This window comes from Triturus cristatus, chromosome 4_1, assembly GCF_964204655.1.
Source record: "Triturus cristatus chromosome 4_1, aTriCri1.1, whole genome shotgun sequence".
Lineage (NCBI taxonomy): Eukaryota > Metazoa > Chordata > Amphibia > Caudata > Salamandridae > Triturus > Triturus cristatus.
Window position 1 is genome coordinate 1,335,767,882 of NC_140585.1, and position 22,109 is coordinate 1,335,789,990.

Below are 22,109 nucleotides of genomic sequence, written 5' to 3' on the forward strand. Positions count from 1 at the left end.
ACTAAGTGAAATGTTGTCTTTATGCTTGCTGTGCCTAATCTTTGTCTTGTTTCAGGAGCCAAGTATCAATCATGTACTTGTTAGGCTGTATTGTTATTGTTAAGCTCTGAGTGAAGGCCGTTTGATGTAACTTTGTAGTGTTTTGGACAGTAAGTCTCAGCACCTGGCATGAGAGTATCCAATGGAGAAGAAATCCTCCCTTGGATGATATGTAAAGGCCATGGACCTGAAATCGTTCATTGTATGAGTCATGGGAAGTGGACTGACACCAAGTCCTCCGTAAATGTTCACCTTTGATTGGCTGCTTTTCAGTGGGAACCATGCAGCGTATCATGTTTTAATTGTGTATCGCTGACCTTAGTTAGTTAGACTTCATTCCGTACAGCCTTGGAAGCGGATGTCTCTTTCTCACTCTTGAGACCGTATGCTCCTTTTATTTCTGCTCATAGAGTTAATCCCTCAAGCCAGCACATTTCTTTTTCTCCTTATCGGAACCTACATTTGATTCTATTTTAGATATTTTAATTGCTGACACCTGCTGTTTATTTAAATTCCCCCAATTTCACCCAACTTTGCTCCAGCGAAGGCACCCTTGCGTCATGTTGCAAGGGTGTCTGCGTTGCGGGGATGATTGTATTTGTGTAGGAAGGGGCACCTTCCTGCACAAAAAACAATCATTGAAGGCAATTCCCTCTTTCTATGTGTGCTGCTGAATGAAGCATGCATAGGAGGAAAAAACGAGGAGAAATAAAAGCATTTCTCCTCAATGTGTCACTCCTATGCCTCCCCTGAGGGTGGCTTACGATTCTGACTCATTCCCAGGTTTATGACACTTTGTAAACCTGGGAATGTCCCTGGTTCCATGGATGTTGCATGGGAACACCCACAGCAACGCCCATGGAACGTCTCTGTCATGCAGAGTAATGCTGGAAAGGTGCCCATAAATATATGAAGCAGGGTGATTTTACGTGGCCTTACCAATATGGGCAGACACACTGCGCTCTCCTTGCGACATCATGGATGCGCCGTATTTACTGCACGTTGCTCAGTGTCCCTAGGATTAACAGATACGTCAGTATTTCTGATCGATCTGTAGGTGAAGTAATGACGCACTGCTGGAGTGTGTCGCAAAAGTGACGCTACTCCAGCAATGGCTCATTACACATGGGCAAAGTCCCATGTTATAGGCGTCTGCATCAGATTTTGACGCAGTGGTGTCCTAGAAGTCTCATAGATTTCACAGCGCCACTTCCATGACCTTTTTTGCGGGGGAACGTCCACCCTGCATACATTATACCTGACGCAGGTATAACCTAGTGCAGAGCTTTACGAAGTGACGCATCTAAGCAGATACGTCACTTTGTAAATATCGTGCATATTTTACGCTGTTGCAGCATCACAAAAAGTGATGCAGCAGTGGTGCAAAGGGCTCATAAATAAGCTCCATAATTTTTTTAAACAAACATGTGAGTCCCCTGGTAGTGCTGCTTACATGCAGATCTGTTTGCAGCAATGAGGCGTCCATCATCTCTGCATCCTCTTCAATGCTGTCGGAGAACTCGGCGCTTTCGTCATCATTCTCTTCATCCTCTGAGTTTTCACCTGTATGGGAAAAACACAAAAACAGGAAAATTAGATTAATCACTAGTGCTTTTTAAATAAAAAATCTCCTGAAATGAAATTCATAGTCTGGGTGAGGTGCTCTTACATTCATGCGCCATGGTGTTTGCTTGTGCAGACCAAACGTGTTAACTTAAAACCTTTACCCATGTGGTGCACGACAGGAGTGTAATACACTCCTAATGTCATTTAATGTACTGCACATGAAAAGAACACTTCACTGGCACTGACTCACGCACATATGCCCAGGGCGTGAGTTATGCTCCCATAGAAAATGCAGCAAGACTTGAACTTCCAGAGACACAATGTAAGTGAAATATGAAGGAAACAAAAAGCGAGAACAAACCACTAAAGGGACTATCCAGTGTAAATTAAAAAAAGAAATTCGCTTTACCATGTACTGCATGTCAATAATCACCAGCAAAAGGCATTTTAGAATGTTCCTTTGGTGACGATGTCATCTAGGATTGTTAAATATTGTGGCATCATTCACTGGAAGACTCCTTTAAAGGACATAAGAGTTTCACTGAGCGGTTGCTTTGGCTGCTGCTCACCAGAACTGTAAAGTCCAGTAAAAGCTGCTAAAATGAGTGGCAGGCTGAAATACATTTGAAAGGGATGAGGCCGATAAAAAAGTTTTTTTTAGCCCACAGGGACCTCAAGCTCCTAATGCTGATTTGGCATTGCCAAACTCACAGTGCCTGGGCGATAACTGGCGACTCTTTCCCTAGGTAGTAATTCACAGGGACCAATGGCAGGTTTCACTGAGACGGGGCTTTTTTAAAGAAGGATCCAGGTGGTTTTTAATTTCCCTTGAGAAGGGTTGAGAAAAAGGTCCTTCCCAGGTGAATCATTTCAGCCCAGTGCTTCACACTGAAAAGAAATGGCACGACGCATTGAAAAAAGATTTAGGCTCAAAATCATACCTCCAATTATATCCTTTCACTGTTCCTAAAATTTGGTGTAACCAGAGAGGGGCCCATGCGAAGCACACCTAATACACCAGAAAGAAGATATTTAGGTGCTTGGAGTTCCAAACATGATAGGAAAAGAGTTATTGCTGATAGAGCCCCCTATTACCTTTACTTTGGGCATATGACTCAATTGCAAAGGAAGTAGCGAAGATGATGTCTCAAGCTTGTACAAAACAAAATGGAATCCCGTTCCTGTGATGATCCTGACATGAGTGCCCAAAACATTCCAGAGCAGAATACTGGAAACAATTGTGCAAAATGTGCCCAATCCAAAATAGTCTCCACCTCAGTCCAAATTAAGTGACTCCTTCGAATTGTTATGCAGTGCGTACTTGAGCGTACCCAATCCAAGATGGTGCCCTGCTTCTCCTATTCCCCTGGCGTCGCTCCTCTCATGTTTCTTTGACAATGTGTCTTATAGCATCACTGCATGGTGTGTACGTGAGGGCACCCAATCCAAGAGTTTGCTTGACGACGTGCCTTGTAGCGTACTCAGCACTGCACTACTACAAGAAATGCCAGTGCCTTCCAAGCTGCTAGGTTGCGTGCCGTGTTGTGACTGCAGTGCCTGGCAAAGGCAAAGCTCACACCTTGTCAGAACTGCCCCCTGTAGCCATAGTACATACCCGCAAGTCAATGCAGGTCAAATACAACCCCCTGAATCCTGGAGCTGTGAAACGTAGGTTTAGGAGAGGTTAGTGGTTCAGCGTGCCTGTCTCCTACCAGGCAACTCATCGGCGGTGTTCAACTTGGTATTCCTCACTCTTCGTGTCATCCAAAAGAAAGGTGACTTGAAAGTTACTAGATGAGGAGTGTTGTAGTGTGCCCAGCACACTTCATCAAAAACTTTAGCCAAAGGCATTTTCAAATCAACAGCTTTTTGCACACTTGACTTAACCATCCTGTTCATCCACTCTGCCAATCCATTGACAAACAATGAAGAGACTCTTAAAAAATTATTATATTTGAACATCTCTTGAGAAGTTAGTTGGACCCCATTGTCTGTCACAATGTAACTGGGTATGTCCTCCTGAGCGAATTCCTCCTTTACAAATTCCACCACTATCCTAGTATCCAAGGCAACCCATTTATACACATAGTCCACCAAGAGCATGATGTAACACTCACCCTCAGGTAAACGATAGACGGCGACAGCAAAATTCAACCCTAATTTCTTCCAGGATTTAACTGGGAATTCAACCGGAGACATGGGCACACTCACAAACACTTTACTTTTGCCATTCTTGGCATGCAAGTTGTAATCCTTGACTTACTCTTCAACTTGGTGATCCAACCCCACCAGTACAGTTACCTTACTCTGGCCTTTGTAAGACTTCTTCATAGTGGCCCTCATGTGCCAAATGTATGGCTTTATCCCTCAAAGGTTTGGGTGGAATGACTCTTTTCCTACTGAGCAATTAATCACAATTCCCATTCAACTCCTTCCTCACATTCCAGAAAGCCTTACATTTTCTGCAAGGGTTTTGTTCTCTGGCCAACCCTTCACCATAAATTTATTAAGACTCTGAGCCTCGGCATCCTCCTCTTTTGCCTCTCTTCATTCCTCCTTTTGAATATTGCTTTCACAAACCCAACTGACCTGACATATATCCTGGTCATTGACATCACCGTCTATAGGAAGGTCTGGACACATAGTCCACAACATTGTTTTTCGCGCCAGAAATATGCTTAACACAGAAGTTAAAATAACTCACACCTTCCACCCACCTCTTGATTCTTGGAGTGATCACATCATTTTTCCTAGTGCCAAACAATTGTGTCAGGGGTCTGTTGACAGAACGAAACACAAAAGGCAATCCCCACAAATAAAATTTGAAATATCTGTTTGTCTACACACATCCTAGAGCCTCCCTCTCAACCACCAAGTAACATTCTTCAGCAACTTTGAGCGAACGTGAAGCGAATGCAACAACATTTTCCTCACCACAATCATCCTGCGACAAAACAGGCCCCAGATCCTCGAGAATGGCATCAGTTGTCAAGATAGTTTTTCTACTCAGATCAAAATGTTCCAGGGTAGGCATTTTGCTTATACTTTGTTTGGTGGTCTTAAAAGCTAACTCAGAATTTTCTGACCTATCAAACTTGTTACCCTTCATGAGTAGGGATCGAATGGGTCTCAGTCGCGCTAGAATTATTTTTAACAAGTCCGGAGTAGAACTCCACCAACTCAAGTAAAGACCTTACTTGATCTTTATCCTGCAGAGCTGGTGATTTCAAGATAGAATCAGCCTACTCAAATTTTGGTTTAACGCCTGCAGTCGAGATGGTGTGAACCAAATAACACAGAATTTGCATTTATATTTATTTAGCATAAGCCTCAGCTACTTCCAACTTCTTTAAGACTAATCTCAAAGTGACATATTGTTCCATCATGTTCTTGCCATAAAGTAAAATATCGTATTGAAAGAACAATATATTGGAAACACCCTCCAGCACTTTCTTCGTCTCTCTGCAAACATGCTGAAACCTATGCCAACCCAAAATGCACTCTGATAAACCGATAGGCTCCAAGGGGGGTAACACATGATGTGAGGTGTCTGGAATCATCATGTAACTTGATTTGATGGTACGCTGAGGATGGGTCCATCACACTACAAAACATGGGCACCACCAAGCATTGTCAAAGCCTCGGAGATATTCGGAAGAGGTTGACGGTCAACCCATATGTGTCTGTTCAAATCCCTGAGATCCACACACATCCCAATTTGTTTGCCACCATCCTTTGGTGCCAGCAGCACAGGGGCAAGCTACTCTTGGGACTCTATTTCCTCAATAACATCTTCAGCTATAAGCATCTTAATTTACTCCTTCAGAGGTTCTAACATGTGATTGGGAGCCCTCATGACCTTATTTATGCAGGGTGTAGCATTACTCTTCAAAGCAATCCTATGCTCAAATTTCAACCAAATGCTTCAGGAAATTGTTGCAGTACATCTTTATGTCTGCTCGCTTCTGTCACAGTTATAACTTGATGCAAGGCATTGGGATTAAGCTTGGTACCCATGTCTTGCTGGTGACACCATTCCACCAAGTTATTTCCACACCTGGCCAAACATACCTTTCTTACGGTTCCTTTATCACTTAATTTAATTCCCCAAAACATCAATCTTGGTGCCACCATAGCTCACAGGATTGATAGCTGAGGGAAGAAGAGCAATGTTTTCATCTCCGAACACTCCCTTCCAATTCTTATCCCCCACCATTGTATTGAGCGCCACAATCTCTTAACAATCCAGAGTGATGCATAACAATGGACCATACATTTTCATCACCCGGACTTGCTTTGACGTTCAGCAGCAGTTTGTTGAGATCATTAGACACAAGTCACTACTTGACCTTTTACACCCTTACAAATTTAGTCATAATGACCCCTTTTCCCACACTTCCTGAAATAGAATTATTAGCATGACATGGGGGCTAATCACAACAAGGCCAGGGTTGCCACAAAGGAAACATTTCATTTTAAAAATGTTGTTTTCTCCGTTACTCAGCGTTTGTTTCCCATCTGACTTCACCTTCGAAACCTGTTCATCATGGCAACTCTCACTTCCATTGGCTTCTTCTGCCACAGGATTGATTCACACAATAGATAGAATAACACACCCAAGAACTCATGCTCTCAACCCCTTCGACAACAGCAATTGGTTATTTAAGTTCACAATTATTTGACAACTATTTTTCCAGAATCCTACATTGTTTGTGAACCATACCAACTGATCCCTAATCAGAGCATGAGTCAACAGGTCAAAATCACATGTGCATGCCAAGAGTCTTAGGCATCCAACATAGTTTCCCACATTTTCATTCTTCCCTTTTCACTCTAAAAAATCTTGTGTCGTTCAAGTATAACATTGATCCTGGCCTCAAAGTATTTCTCCAACATTTATACAGACATCTCCTAAATATCCCAAGGGTCACCTTCTGCATTTCCTACTGGCATTATTGCCAAACTTTCATAGATACTTCGCCCTTCCAGCCTACAATTGTGCAGAAGTACACCTTGTTTTCTAGCTGCAGAAAACATTTCACCACTGATTGCTATTGGGTATGAGTCAAACTGTTTTTTTCCATCTTTTTCAACGCATAAGAGTCTCACCCTTATCAGATAGAAAAACAGAATGTGGAGGAATGTTGGCAGTAGCCATCCCTCAAACTATAAATCACAGGATATGTTAGAATAACTTAAATTATCTAAATAATGATATGGCAAGATTGTGGACTGTGGAGGACTGTGGTGGACTGCAGTACCAGGAACATTCAGCCACAAATGTGTCTTAGGCTACAATTTAGTTTAAAGAAGTGAATCACCTGCTCCAAAGTCCAAGGTTTACAGCACTCTCCAACTATGACCGCTGATAAACGCATCTAAAATATGACTCAATTCCAAAGGAAATAGTGAATAGGATGTCTCAATTAATTCAAAACAAAATGGATTCACAATCCTGTGATGATCCTGGCAAGAGTGGCAAAAATGCTGCAGACTCACATGCTGGAAACATTTGTACAAAATGTGCCCAATCTCAAATAGCTCCCTCCACGTTAAAGAGGTCTCCATGTCGGTCTGAATTCAAAGTGACTCCTTCTACGTTGTTACGCAGTGCGTACGTGAGCATACCCAATCCAAGATGGCTCCCAATTCACCGACATTCCCCTGATGTCGCTGCTCTCACTTTTCTTTGACGGTGTGTCTTATAGCATCAAAGCGTCGTGTGTACCTGAGGACTCCCAATCCAAGATGGCGGCCTCCTTCCCCGAAGTTCCCCTGACGCCGCTCCTCTAGTATTTCCTTGACGACATGTGGTAGAAATGGCTGTCTCTAGTTGGCAGAGGTAGGGACCCTTGCTTCTAGTAAGGGTAACGGGAATACACACTTTAGATAACCCCTGCTCACCCTTGGCACAAGCCGACAGGCTTATCCCGAAGGAAATGTGTAAAGTATTTGTATTCAAAACACAGAGTAATACAGTGATAACACCACAAACGGACACCACACCAGTTTAGAAAAATAAAGTATCTTTATCTAAACCCACACAAGACCAAAATGACAAAAATCTAACATACATGTACTAACAATATGACTTTTAAAAGGTTTCAAGCAACTTGGTCCATAGGGCACTATGGATGCGTGATTTTGCAAAAAGTACCTGTGGATGCATCAAAACTTGCAAGCCCAAACAGCCACAGAGAAGGGAAGCATCGAAAAACAAAGGGATGCGTCAGTTCCTGAGTCCTTCGGGAGGTGATGCGACAGTTCTGCTGAATGCAGGTGAAGTGATGTGTCAAGTCCAGACTGTGGGGGGAAGTGATGCATCAATTTCAAGACAGTTCTAGTCTGTGGGTGATGCGTCAGGAAAACTTGCCACGCAGGTGCAATGCATGGACATCGGGGATGCGTTGGCGATCGATGCAGGGGCGACAAGCAGCTCTGCATCGGTTTCTTCAGCCGCAATCCCATGATGCATCGGTTCTTGTAGTTGCAGGCAGGCGCTGCGTCGTCTCTGCAGCAGCACGGCAGCAGTTTCTGGAGATTTTGCCCACACAGCAGTGCTGTGTCGGAAAAACAACCGCAAGTAGGGTGATGCGGTGATTTTCTTAGTTTCTTCCGTTTCTTCCAGCTCCCAACAGCAGTAACCACCTCCAGAAGCCCAAAACTGGAATAGGCATCTCATGGCAGGTCAGAACCTCTAGCAATGGGGTTCAGGAGAGCTGGGGGGGTGTGACGTTTTTGTGTCCCTGAGACTCCAGAATAGGAGGCATGCACATATAAGCCCTTGGAGTTTCTTCTTCAAGCAGGTTTCTTTAGCAAAGTTCCAGTCTTTGTCCTTTCCTTGGCAGAAACAGCAGCGGCATGCCAACCCCACACAGCACACAGCAAAGGGGCAGTACTCCTCCTCACAGTTCTCCAGCTCTTCTCCTTGGCAAAAGTTCCTCCTAAGTACAGAAGTGATTTAGAGTTCTGGGATTAAGGTCAACTACTTATACCCCATTTTATCGTTGTGCTTTTTTGTGCAAGGGTCTCTGATCCCAGTCCAAACCAGTTCTGTTCTCACTGGTATAGTATGACCACAGGGGGTGGAGACAGCAATGTGCAAGGAGGACAGGCCCCATGCAGGTGCAAGGAAAACTCCTCCTACTACTCTAAATGCAGCCAAGGTCAATTCAGCTCAGTTCTGAGTCATCCAGGAATGGCCAGGCACACCTGAATCCCCCTCCCAGTGGCGGTCAACAGTGAATGCACATGCCCTGCCCCTGTCACTCTAAAACAAGACAGTTAATCCACAAACAGGCAATAGGCACACAGAATGCTTAAACAAGAAAATACCTACTTTCTAAAAGTTGCATTTTCCAACACACAATTTAAAAACCATCTTTACTAAAAGATGTGTTATTAAATTCGAGTTCAGAGAGCCTAAACGTTATTCCTCTATCTTGTCCCAATAGGAAGTTATACTTGTAAGATGCCAGATAGCCTTTCAATAGTGAAAATCGAAATTGGCAGTATTTCACTATCTGGATATGTCACACACACCAGTTCATGTCCTACCTTTCACACACACTGCACCCTGCCCATTGGGGTCCCTTGGGCCTACCTGAGGGGTGTCTTACATGTAAGAAAAGGAAGGTTAGGGCCTGGCAAGTGGGTGCACCTGCCAGGTCAACTTTAAAACTGCGCACAAACACTGCAGTGGCAGGTCTGAGAACCTTTTCAGGGCTACTCATGCCGGTGGCACAATCAGTGCTGCAGGCCCACTAGTAGCATTTGATTTACAGGCCCTGGCACACTCAGTTCACTTTACTAGGGACTTTACAGTAAATAAAATTGTGCCAATCAAGGAGAACCAATTGCAATAGCCATTTACACAGGGAGCACTTGCACTTCACCACTGTTCAGCAGTGGCAAATGGCCCAAAGCATCTAAGCCAGCAAAAACGTAATGCAGCACTGCATCAAAAATACAAGGGGTAGAGGCAGAAAGTCTGGGGAAACCACGCCACAGATGCCAAGTCTAACAACATGCCTTGTAGCACATGTCAGCACTGTGCTACTACAAGAAATGGCAGTGCCTTCCAAGTCGCTAGGTCATGTGCCCTGTTGTGACTGCGGTTTCCAGCCAAGAAAGCGCACACATAGTGTGGGAACTGCCCTCTGTAGCCATAGTACATACCCGTCAAGTTAATGCAGGTCAAACACAACTCCCTGATTCCAGGGGCTGTGAAACATGAGTTCAGGAGAGGTTGGTGGTTCAGTGCACCTGTCTCATCCCAGGCAACTCGTAGCCAGTGTAAATACATTCTGTGGTCAAGAAGACACAACATGAGGTATGCATCTGGTAAGTTTAATTGATGAATCTCGAAACCAACCAACATTGGCAGTTCACTGTACAAGTATAAGTCTCCCACTGACACCCACTGGAATACTACCCCCTTACATTTCAACATCATGCATTCACTTCTAGAAAGTTGGGAGACATTCCAACCTGGCTGGCAAAGAAGATTATAACACACAGCTATCCACTGTTTTTTAGCTGTAGACTGAAACTGCAATCTTCCAGCGCCACGTAAGTGCTTCCAAAGACAATGTTTAGAATATATTTGGCATCAAAGACCGGCTGCCAAATTCCTTTTTATCTATTTCTTTCAGTGTCAAATGTATCCTGCTTTCTTTCTTTCCAACTTCCACCATTATTGGTAACAAGACCTATTTTCTGGGAAGAGAGTCACAATTACAGCATCTGTACATATTTTTCAAACTACCCTCAAAATTATTCACTAGAGATTCAAACCCCAAATAAGTGTCAACTAGGTCCTAAACATAGATACTGCATTGTCTGCACTACAATTATCTTTCATTTGTTAAAAAGAATAGTAGTGAAGAATGGGAATGGATAATTAACAATTAGATAATATGCCCTCAATAATTTTAGAAAACGTTACAACTCATGACATACTGGTATTAGGTCACCATATATATTGTGGTTACCATGAGATTTTTTAAATATTATTTAGGTGATAATTATCCCCAGTCTGAGTTCTCTTTCATTATGATCATAATTTTGAAGCAATTGTCCATCATATCAGAACTTATTAGGTACTGAATAAGCACTTCTTCTTACCTGTAAGAACATGTTTAGACAACATTATGGCCGTAGAACGTGAGTCTGATCTATACTGATATCAGACAGATTGGTAAGAAAGAGATCGAAACATACACTGGTTTGTGCATTATAAGGAATAGGAATGAATTGAGGGAGCTTGCCAAGCCCTAGTATGTGGTAAGTGTACTACAACGTAGATGATTACTATGAACGAAGAAGAGACTGGGGATTTAGATCAGAACCTTTTCAAGAAATGTGTTGATTTATTCTTTGAATTTAAAATTTAATTGAGATTACCTATGGTAGTTTCTGATTTAAAATTAGTGATTTATCTCGAAGGTAGTGGGATATTACCCTGTTGTAGAAACACGTAAAGGTTGGAAAAAGTTAGATTTTGAAGATCAATTTAAGGTAATTAATAACCCCCTTTAAGGATTTTATTATATTTATCATAATGTAGTCTTTGCAGATTTTAAATAAGATGTGCCGCGTTGTGGTTCTATGGCCTCGTGAAGAATTTGGTGCGAGCAAAGATCCGTCTTGGAGCTGAAATACCGGGGGATCAAATACAGGCTTCTTGAACTTAGATTGGACTGGGGACTTTTTTTTAAACGTGGAATGGATATGAAGAAATAGTCTCTAATAGCACTTTGTGGTCTTGCTGTCGACAGGCGGATTCAGCCAGGTTTAATATAGCAACCCAGGGGCAGATTTACAAGAACTAGCGCATCCTGATGCGCCATTTAAATTGCGACACGTAAAAAAACCCTTGCACTACGCACCTTGGCACAAGGATGGACAGATGCGTGACGCATCTTTTCGGCGTAAGGGCAGCGCATTGCTGGAGTTGTGTCGCAATTATGACGCAACTCCAGCAATGGTTAGGAATGCCTACATGTTGCGTCACTCCTTACTCCTGCTTAAAGCAGGCGCAAGATTTTGACACAGTTGCATCGTAAAAGTGACTCCGCAAAATCTTGTAGATTTCACTGCTTCGCTTTTACAAGGCTTTCCTGCGTGGGAACGTCCACCCTGCATACATTATACCTGACGCAGGTATAATGTGGCGCAGGGCTTTACAACGTGGCGCTTCTCCCTAGGTGCATCATGTTGGAAATATGTCGCAATGTGGCGCATTGTTTATGACGGCGCTGCATCACAGAAGTGATGCAACGGCGGCGTAAAGTTGTCGCAAGGGGCTTGTAAATCTGCCCCCCAGTCTGGGTAAATGAAAATGGGTTTTCAACTGAATACATATAGTAGGAAATGAGGACGGGTGGGAGATAATAATATTCGTTTATTTGACAACTTGAAGCAAGGCTGTGGTGATGGCCCCTGTTGGTCTTGTAGGTTAACCAGACGAGCTGAAATATAAACTACGTCAAGGGACTGATGTGGTCAATGAGTCAAGAGTCACAGTACGGGGAAGACCTGTAAATAATACGGGTCTCTCACGAATATTAACGACATATGGACTGAGGACAGACAGCAAATAAGTTTGAAAAATATGATATTTTTAAGGTATATAGAAAATCCCTTCAAATTCGGTGTTTTAAATATTCTTTACATTTGGATCTTTAGAACACCGTGTGGCCACAATATTTCTTGGGAGACTCATTTAAACTGTTTGCAAGACCATTCGAGTTACTCATATTGCTCATACTATAAGAGTTGTAGAATGAATTGGGTGAGTGAGGATGATTGTACATGGAGGAATGACGCCGTAATTGCCTATATAATAAATCTGCTCATCCTGAATACAAAGGAATTATGGGACATTTCACGTTTTTCCTATTTATGTGGCACCGTAGGGAGTGCTTATATGTACGAAAACTAGAGAATGAATGAACCTTTTTTTCAAAGTATTTTTATTATATTTTCTACATGTACAATAACATTTCGGTACTCAATTTCAACTCATGCGATTTAACCTTAGTGGTGATATGAAATATTCATTGTGAGTGAGGAGGAATGAAAATGTGGGTGAGTCAGAACTAAAAGACCATTGAAGTGCCATATGACTTTTATATGGTTTTAAAGAACGTAATTATTTGTGATCTATCCTATTAGGACATGTATGTTTATATGTAATAAATAAGATTGTTGCTGTATATTTGTTGTGAAGTATTAGGCAATATTTGTTACATCTATGGTCATATATAAATCTTACATGTTTGCATGTATCATTTGTTGTTTTTTTTTGTTAGTAGATCCATTGTATATGTGTCTTATTTTAACAGATTGAAGATCACATATCTTTTATGTCCTGAAGATGGTGGAAATTGTAACATTACTTCACCGAAACATGTCAACAAAGTGTTTTTCACAATGTACTCTGGACATTTGTACATGATTAATGGAATTCATATATGCACAGTGAAAGTTTTTGTAGATGTGATAAATTCTAATTCCGATGTGTGTTTCTTCTGTGGTATATATATATATATATATATATATATTACCTACTGGCGGTCGCCAGTAGGTAGTTATAGTTAGGACCACGTTTCCATAGGAAATCCGCAACATTCTATTTTGAATAACTTTGGCGCCGGTCGACGAATCCTCGCGAATGTTTCAAAATAGGTGGGGCGCTACGCTCCGCTCCTACCCTGAAAGTCTCGGGGGGATTCGTCAAGCGGGGGCTGAGATAAAAGGGGGGTCCCAAAACGCGTTTTTCCCATGCATTTGTCCATAGGACCTTTAGACAGGGCTACAGCCCGAACGGCTGAACAGAATTACTTGAAATTTGGCAGAGAGGTAGTCCTCAGGTCAAGGAAGTGCCTTTTGTAGGTTTGGTGTAAATCTGTTCAGTAGATTCTGAGAAAATAGCCTTTAAATCAATATATATATCTGAGCCAGCTTACGGTGCGCTTACGGTACGCTTACCGTACGCGTACGGTGGCGTGCGCGAGCGCGATTCTGATTGGCTCTTAGATCTTAGTAAACATTCGAATCGGCCGAAACCAGGAAGCGGCGGCCGCCATTTTCTCTCTCGCACTGAGAGTGATGATGAATATACAATGCACAAAAACATGTAAAGGGGCTATTTAGACAGCTCCCACACACATAGCCATGTTGAGGGAGTCCCCAAAGATCCCCCAAGGCCAAAAACGGATTTTTTTTTTTCGCTAATTTCGCCGATTACGCTTACCGTACGCGTGCGGTAAAAAATTATATACAAAAAAAAATTATCCACACTCTCCCCACCCCGTGTGCAATTGGTGGCCGAAGGCCACCAATTGTGCACGGCATATAACAGATGAGATAAACTATAATATTTTTAAAAAAAAAATTTAAAAAATTAATTATCCACACTCTGTCCACCCCGTGTGCAAATGGTGCCCGAAGGGCACCATTTGTGCATGGCTTATAAAAATTACGAAAAATTAAAATATTACCTTTCAAAACGAAGTGCATCATATGTCCTCCATGTGCGCACGGTGCGCGAAGCGCATCGTGTGTACATGGCCCATCTAGCGTAACGTGGCCACGCGGTGCGCGTAGCGCACCGCGTGCCCACCGTGCGTGCACGGCACTAACTGCGTAAAGTGGGCGCGCGGTGCGCGAAGCGCACCGCGTGCTTACTGTGCGCGCACGGTGCGCGAAGCGCTCCGTGCGCGCACGGAACGAACTGCGTTAAGTGGGCGCGCACGCCACGAATGGCGTAAAGTAACTTAGCATTTAAAAAACCGTACAAATTCACTGAAAAAACCATAGGTTTCACACACGTTATAGTTAGGAATTAGCATTTAAAAAACCTTGCAAATTCACTGAAAAAACCATAGGTTTCACACATGTTATAGTTAGCGGAAATTTTACTGATAAAAAAACAATGAAATTCCCCCGTTATAGTTAGTGCAGGCAACTATAACTCACGCGACCGCAATCTTCTGCTGATGACATATGTGTCTTTATGAAAAAAAAATATTTGTAATATATGTATAGCTAAAAATGTATGGAAGAAGACATGGGCAAATAAGTGTCTAAATACAGTATTAGCATCAGCAGAGGATTGCGGTCGCGTGAGTTATAGTTGCCTGCACTAACTATAACGGGGGAATTTCATTGGTTTTTTATCAGTAAAATTTCCGCTAACTATAACATGTGTGAAACCTATGGTTTTTTCAGTGAATATATATATATTTATCATTTTATTTTTGGTAATTATGTTGTATTTGATCTGGCTCATGAGTGAATGGCAGAAAATTGACTGATTGAATGCATATCAGGAGGAGTGGGATTAACGTATTATTCTCTAATGTACCTGAGCAGCTTCTGGTATTTTTGGTAATTGAATGGACCCTAAACCCAACGTACATTGGGGCAGATTTACAAGGAAAGTGACTCAGTGCGTGCCATAAGCCATTCGGCTGCACAGCATTGAGTCACTTTCAAAGCACAGGAATTCGACATATATACAGCAATATGTTGCATCTCTGTGCTTCCCCCTGCTCTGGTTCACAAACTGCTGCCATGCGCCTGCGCATGCACCCTTGCACCATGGTGCAAAGATGCCTGTGTCGTGGGGATATTGTTTATGTGCAGGAAGGGTTCCCTTCCTGCACATAAACAATCAGAAATGGCCTTTTTCAACTTCTATGTGTGCTGCATTACGTGGGCAGTACAATTTGCATGCTCAAAGATCGCATCAGCGAACACACACGTGCACTTAAACAAGGGGATGTGAGATACCCAATGGCAACTCATGCCATAAGTTGCAAAGCCCAAGGCCCCTATAAACAATTCTCTTTTTTTGGAATACAACATGTCCAACCCAACCAAAGAGGTGGGGATAGGGAACTCCTACTGCGCCGCGTAGAAGCCACCTGGATCATGAGATTGAAAGTGGTTGAGCTCAGTCTTAATACAGACCATGAGTTACAATTTTTTTCTAGGGGACTGATAGAAGAGGGCAGAACCGTGTTTATTAGTTAGTCATCAGCACTTGTCAGCCATTACCCCTTGAGCTCACAACATGATACATCTCAATGTAATTCGCACATTTGTCAACATTATGAGCTTTTGTACACCCCCACTGCTCATGGTAGACACGGCTCGAGGAGATTTACCCCCTGAATATTTGTTTGAGATTCCTGCATATATGGGTTCTGGTTATTCTGACTATTGACCCACATAACATCCCTGAACAATGTATAAATATTGCATTAACAATACTGACTTGTTGACCGATGCAATGCCAGGCTATTTATGTGTCAAAATGAATATTGTGATGCTGGAAACATAATAACTGCCATTTCCTCCTGTTTATTACATGTGTTAAGATTGCACATTTTTACAACTTGTCATTTTAAGCATTATGAAACGAAGTTTAGACGCCACTTAACACCATGTTGAGATGCTGACAAAGTATCATGTTACTGTATAAATTGCAAAAATATTTAGGCCATGTTATTCATACCCTACGGGTTCTGGTAAAGATGTTGCACTGTAAAACCGGCCTCACAAGACTTTGCGCGTACAGAATTCATGTGCCATTCTATAATGTCTTTTGACACTCTCTCACGACACTGGCTTTCACCCCACCTGTAGGACTTTTTTACCTTGCAGTGATTGATCACATGATTGACGGTATGTCACTAAGGGTGTTGTTGCACTAAGTCACATGTCACCAAGCATTTACACATATCATTGTGACAATGTGGGCCCATCCAAAGGGAAACGCATGTACGAGATCGAATGGTGGGCCGCTACCCCCCCTCTCCACCTCTTGTTTCTTCCCTACAGGACACCTGGACTACAGATTCCCAGAAACCCCTCCTGCCTGGACGACTCTTTGGAGGAAGGCGTTTCTGAATGGGGAATCCCGAAGGACGCGACTCTGCCCCTTGACGTCACCTCCTATGGAGCCTTAAGGAAGAAGGAATCCCGGAAGTGTGTGTGGCGCAACACCCGCGACCGAGTCGAGTCGGATGAGGAGAGGAACGTGCTTTACGGAGGAGGCGGAACCACAAGGAAAGAAACAGGTCGGGAGGCCGTGTCACCAGAGGCCCCGGTGGAGCCAGGAGGCCAACGACCCCGCGAGTTGCCCAGCCACAGGTAGCAAACGCTTCGTGGGCTGGATCGGGAGGCGGGATAGCAAACCCCCATAGCTCTTGCAGCTACCCTTTATTTTGTTTTCTTTCTTTCTTCTGTTTTCTTGATGGTTTGCTCTGGCACCTTCACTCGAGCACTTCACCAAGCGAGTCCCGATAGGAGTGTTTCATGTGTGATCCGGTGTCCCTTCTCAACCCTCCCTTTCACTTAGAGTGCAGCAGAACCGATGCCTTATCCCGGCTTTCTTTCTTTATGTTTCCTGTCACATGGTCACAGAGTCTCCAGGGACCCGCCGCCAGACGAGGAAGGAGTCGAGAAAGAAGAGAGATCAGAAGAGAACGGAGCCCTATCCACAAAGCCGATACTGCCCCATATACTCCTAAAGAACTGACAACAAGGAGGAAACTTCTGTTACAACCAATAAAACCTTCTTTATCCCACTCTGCTGTCCACTCAGATCCTTTATCCACACTACAACTGGTGTCAGAAGTGGGATTCCCTATCTGATCCATCAGTAATCCAATGATGGACGCCCTCATACAACATCTGGTGAAGGGGCAAGAGAGACTTGAATGGGCCGTGGAGCGGCAATGACATCAGGCAGACAGGGATGTCTTTAAAGATTCATTTGCTGCCCAGATGGATGGACTGCAACAGATGTTCGGAACACCTCAGGTACCTACCCCTTGAGAGCCCCATAGTATGCCCCACGGACCCGCCGGCATAGCATTGCAAAAATATGTCCCGGGCAAGGACCCAGATGCTTTCCTGTCAAATTTTGAACGGGCTGCGAGAGCATCCGGATGACCAGAGGACACGTGGCCGTTCTTCCTGGCTCCCCTGTTAAAAGGGGAAGCACAGTCAGCGTACCAGGTGGCCAACACCACGGGCAACACCCCCTACAGCGAAATCAAAGATGTGATCCTGGATCACCTCAGGTTAGACGCAGAAGCCTACCGGGCAGTTTCCGGAAGGAACGAGGACAGCACGGGGAGAATCCCAAAACTCTATGGTTTAGCCTCAAAACGGCAGCTGATAAATGGTTAAAGCCCCACACGAGTACCAAGGAAGAAATTATGAACAGAGTGTACCTGGAACAGTTCTTGGAGGCTTTACCCTACGGCACTCAAAGGTGGCTGAAGCAGCATCCCCACCTCAAACCGGTAAAAGCCGTAGAAATGGCCACCCAATATTCGAGGGCCCAGCCTCGTACCTCACCATGGGAGAGTGACAGGCAGGGCAAGGCCTTCTCCACAAAACCCAAGAAAAAATCCTGCCCGGTGATGGAGCCTCTTCCACACAAGCCCCCAAAACTGAGACCCCCTCATTCCGTGGACCCCAGTGTTTTGAGTGCGGTGGCTGGGGTCACATAGCCCTGATGTGTCACAAATGAAAAACAAGTGACAAACCCATGGAAGTGGGCTATGTGCCAAGGTCAATACTCTACACCGCTGAGATGGGACCGGCATTCCATGTAAGTGTACACGTGAATAGAAGGAGGGTTAAAGCATTGTTAGATTCAGGTTGTAAACAGTCTGTAATCCACAAGTCCCTGGTTAGAGCAAAACAATATATATCCCAGATGCAGTGGTCCATATCAAATGCGTACACGGGGACATTAAACCCTACCCCTAGGCTATCATTTTCCTCACTCCTCCCCAGGGGCCTCCTTGTACGGTAAGGGTTGGGGCGTTAGAGGCACTTCCAGAGGAACTCATCCTAGGAACAGACAATCCTGACTTCCTACAGCTGTTTATCCACACCCTTAGAAGAGAGTCTAAGAAACCTAATAAGGGGGGGAGCCCAACCAGACACCTTCTGCCTTGACCACCCCCGAACCGTGGATACTGGACAAGAGCTTTAGGTTTGCTCAATCTAACGACCCCACCCTATTTAACGCATGGGAAGCAGCACACGCGACCCAGGATGCCCCTTCGCAGACTTTCCCCCGTTTCCTTGTTAAAAACGATTTGCTGTATAGACAGGGTAGCCCTGAAGACCCAGAACAACTCTTAGTACCAACAACGTTCAGGGAGCAAATCTTGTTTTTTTTCCCACTCCCACCTCACCGCTTGTCATACCGGAGCTGAGAAAATGACCCAGAACGTGCTCCGACACTTCTTTTGGCCAGGTATATACAAGGATATCAAAGTACACTGCCAGACCTGTGAGGAGTGTCAGAGGAGAAACACTCAACGACCGCCAGCAGTTCCTTTGAAGCCGATACCTATCATTGGGAATCCGTTTGAAAGGGTTGGAATGGACTTAATCAGGCCTTTTCCCCAGACCAAAGAAAGTAAACCAGTATGCCTTGGTGGTTGTCGATTATGCCACCAGATTCCCGAGGCTTTTCCCCTCAAGGCCCCTACCTCAGCAGCTATCGCCGACAGGCTAGTTTAACTCTTTTTGAGAGTTGGATTCCCTAGAGAGATCCTGACGGATCAGGGGACACCCTTTGTCTCTCGTTTAATGAAGGAAGTGTGCAGGGTGCTGGACCTCCACCACATCTGAACCTCGGTATATCACCCACAAACCGACGGCCTCATAGAGAGGTATAATAGAACCATCAAAACCACCCTGAAGAAGATGTTAGCAATCGAGGGCAAGGAATGGGATCGTCTTCTACCGATAGCTCTTTATGTTTACAGAGCACAAGTCCAAAGCAGTTTGGGTTGCTTGTCTTTTGAGCTCCTATATGGGCGACAACCCCGGTCGTTACTGGAGATGACAAAGGAAGCATGGGAGCAAGAAGTTGAAGAAGAAAACAGAGGAACACTACAGTACACCCAGCAGTTGAAATCTAAAATATGGAAGCTGAGGGACCTGGCCTACGGCCATATGGAAAAAATCCAGAAGTGACAAAAAACTAGCTATGACCAGGGCAAGAGATGGAGAAAATTGTCCATAGGAGATTGGGCCCTGGTACTACTCCCCTCATCAACAAAAAAATGTCTTTCGGGATGGCAAGGACCTTACAAACTGGTGGGGTCCTAGGGGATACGACCTACCGACTGCAAATCACACCCCGCAGACAACAAATATATCACATAAATACCCTAAAGAAATGGTTGGGGACCCCTCCAAGAGACTCCCATCTGGCCGTACCCTCATCTATTAGTGAACAGTCCACCCTGGACCAGCTCGTGATCAACGAGGACCTCCCAGCGGAAGCAAGAACGGCGTTACGGAACACCTTGGCCCCTTTTTCACCCCTGTTTTCGGTCGTACCCGGAAAAACCACCTTGGCGGAACACCGAATACAAACACCCCCTGGAAAAATCGTGAAGCAAAGGCCCTACTGAATACCTGCGGCCAAGCGAGCGGCCGTTAAGAAGGAAGTCCAAACCATGCTACAGCTCGTCGTCATACGTCCCTCAGCCAGCGACTGGTCCTCACCGATAGTCATGGTACCTAAACCAGATGGATCGACGCGTTTCTGTATGGACTTCAGAGCCCTGAACGCCATCTCTTCTTTCGATATTAACCCCATCCCAAGAATTGATGAATTGATTGAAAAACTAGGGGAAGCACGACACATAACAACACTCGATTTAACCAAAGGATATTGGCAAGTGCCTCTTAGAGAAGAAGATCGAAAGAAGACAGCGTTCGCCACAGCAGAAGGCCTCTACGAGTTTAACGTTCTCCCCTTCGGCCTACACGGAGCACCGGCCACTTTCCAAAGGCTCATGAATACAGTACTACAGAACCATACTTCTTATTGTTCGGCAAACCTGGACAACATCGTGATTTTTAGCAAGACCTGGAAAGAACACTTTGCCCATTTACAAACCATTCTGACTGTCTTAGGACAAGCAGGTCTTCACATAAACTCTAAAAAGTCCAGAGCTGCATATAAGAAGGTGAAATATCTGGGGTATGTGCTGGGACGTGGCCTAATAGCCCCCCAAGCAGACAAAGTGAGAGCGATAGCCGAAACCCCCTTTCCCGAGACCAAAAGAGATCTTTGGGCCTTTCTAGGGCTGATTGGATATTATAGGAGGTTCATTCCCCGATTCACTGAAATTGCCACCCCCACACAGACCTTCTATACAAAGACAGCCGCCCGCATCAGTTTCAGCATCCCAGCAAAGACATGAGGGAGGCCTTCCAAACCCTCAAGGGAATCATCACCACTAGCCCGGTGCTAGCCTCCCCAGACTTTAGCAAACCATTCATACTACATACCGACACCTCAAACCATGGACTAGGCGCCGTATTGTCAAAGCTGTCTGAGGAGGGGATAGAACATCCTGTATTATACATTAGCCGCAAACTATTACCCTGAGAGACCAAGTACCCAACCATAGAGAGGGAATGCTTAGCGGTTAAATGGGCAGTGGACAAGCTAAGATATTATTTGGAAGGGAATCCATTCACGTTGTACACGGACCATGCCCCCTTGCAGTGGATGTATAAAAACAAGTTACAGAATCTCAGAGTACTGCGCTGGTTTTTGACACTCCAACCCTTTTCCTTTGAACTCCGCCATCGAAAGGGGAAGGACAACAGGAGTGCAGACTACTTGTCCAGGGTGTTCCCTCTCACCGATCGGGAGAATCCAGGGGAGGAGGTGTGTGACAATGTGGGCCCATCCAAAGGGAAACGCATGGACGAGATCGAATGGTGGGCCGCTACCCCCCCTTCTCCACCTCTTGTTTCTTCCCTACAGGACACCTGGACTACAGATCCCAGAAACCCCTCCTGCCTGGACGACTCTTTGGAGGAAGGCGTTTCTGAATGGGAAATCCCAAAGGATGCGACTCCGCCCCTTGATGTCACCTCCTATGGAGCCTTAAGGAAGAAGGGATTCCGGAAGTGTGTGTGGCGCAAAACCAGCGGCGGAGTCGAGTCGGATGAGGAGAGGACCGTGCTTTACGGAGGAGGCAGAACCACGAGGAAAGAAACAGGTCGGGAGGCCGTGTCACCAGAGGCCCCGGTGGAGCCAGGAGGCCAACGACCCCGCGAGCTGCCCAGCCATGCTCCTGGAGGAGCGTGGCTTTTACAGGTACGCAAACGCTTCGCGTGCTGGAACAGGAGGCGGCATAGCGTACCCCCATAGCTTTTGAAGCTACGCTTTATTTTGTTTTCTTTCTTTCTTCTGTTTTCTTGGTGGTTTGATCTGGCACCTTCACTCGAGTATTTCACGAAGCGAGTCCCGATAGGAGTGTTTCACGTGTGATCCGGTGTCACTTCACAACCCTCCCTTTCACTTAGAGTGCAGCAGAACCGACGCCAATAAGGCTTCGAGTTTTTCGTGGTTGTCATATGTAAACTCCTCCCCTTGCCTCGTTGCCCATGTGATGGACTTGGTAAGCAAACCTGATGCACTTTTTTTTATT

At 44.7% G+C, this 22,109-nt stretch overlaps 1 protein-coding gene across 11 annotated transcripts in view; it reads right to left on the reverse strand.

The window, feature by feature from the left end:
* Window positions 1-22,109, reverse strand: part of PDE4DIP (phosphodiesterase 4D interacting protein) — a 1,321,554-nt gene that overhangs the window by 461,425 nt on the left and 838,020 nt on the right. For all 11 annotated transcript variants that reach the window (XM_085654823.1, XM_085654822.1, XM_085654821.1 and 8 more), the window contains one exon: window positions 1,493-1,602. In XM_085654823.1, the coding sequence (XP_085510949.1) occupies window positions 1,493-1,602 (110 nt within the window). The remainder of the gene's footprint in view (window positions 1-1,492; window positions 1,603-22,109) is intronic.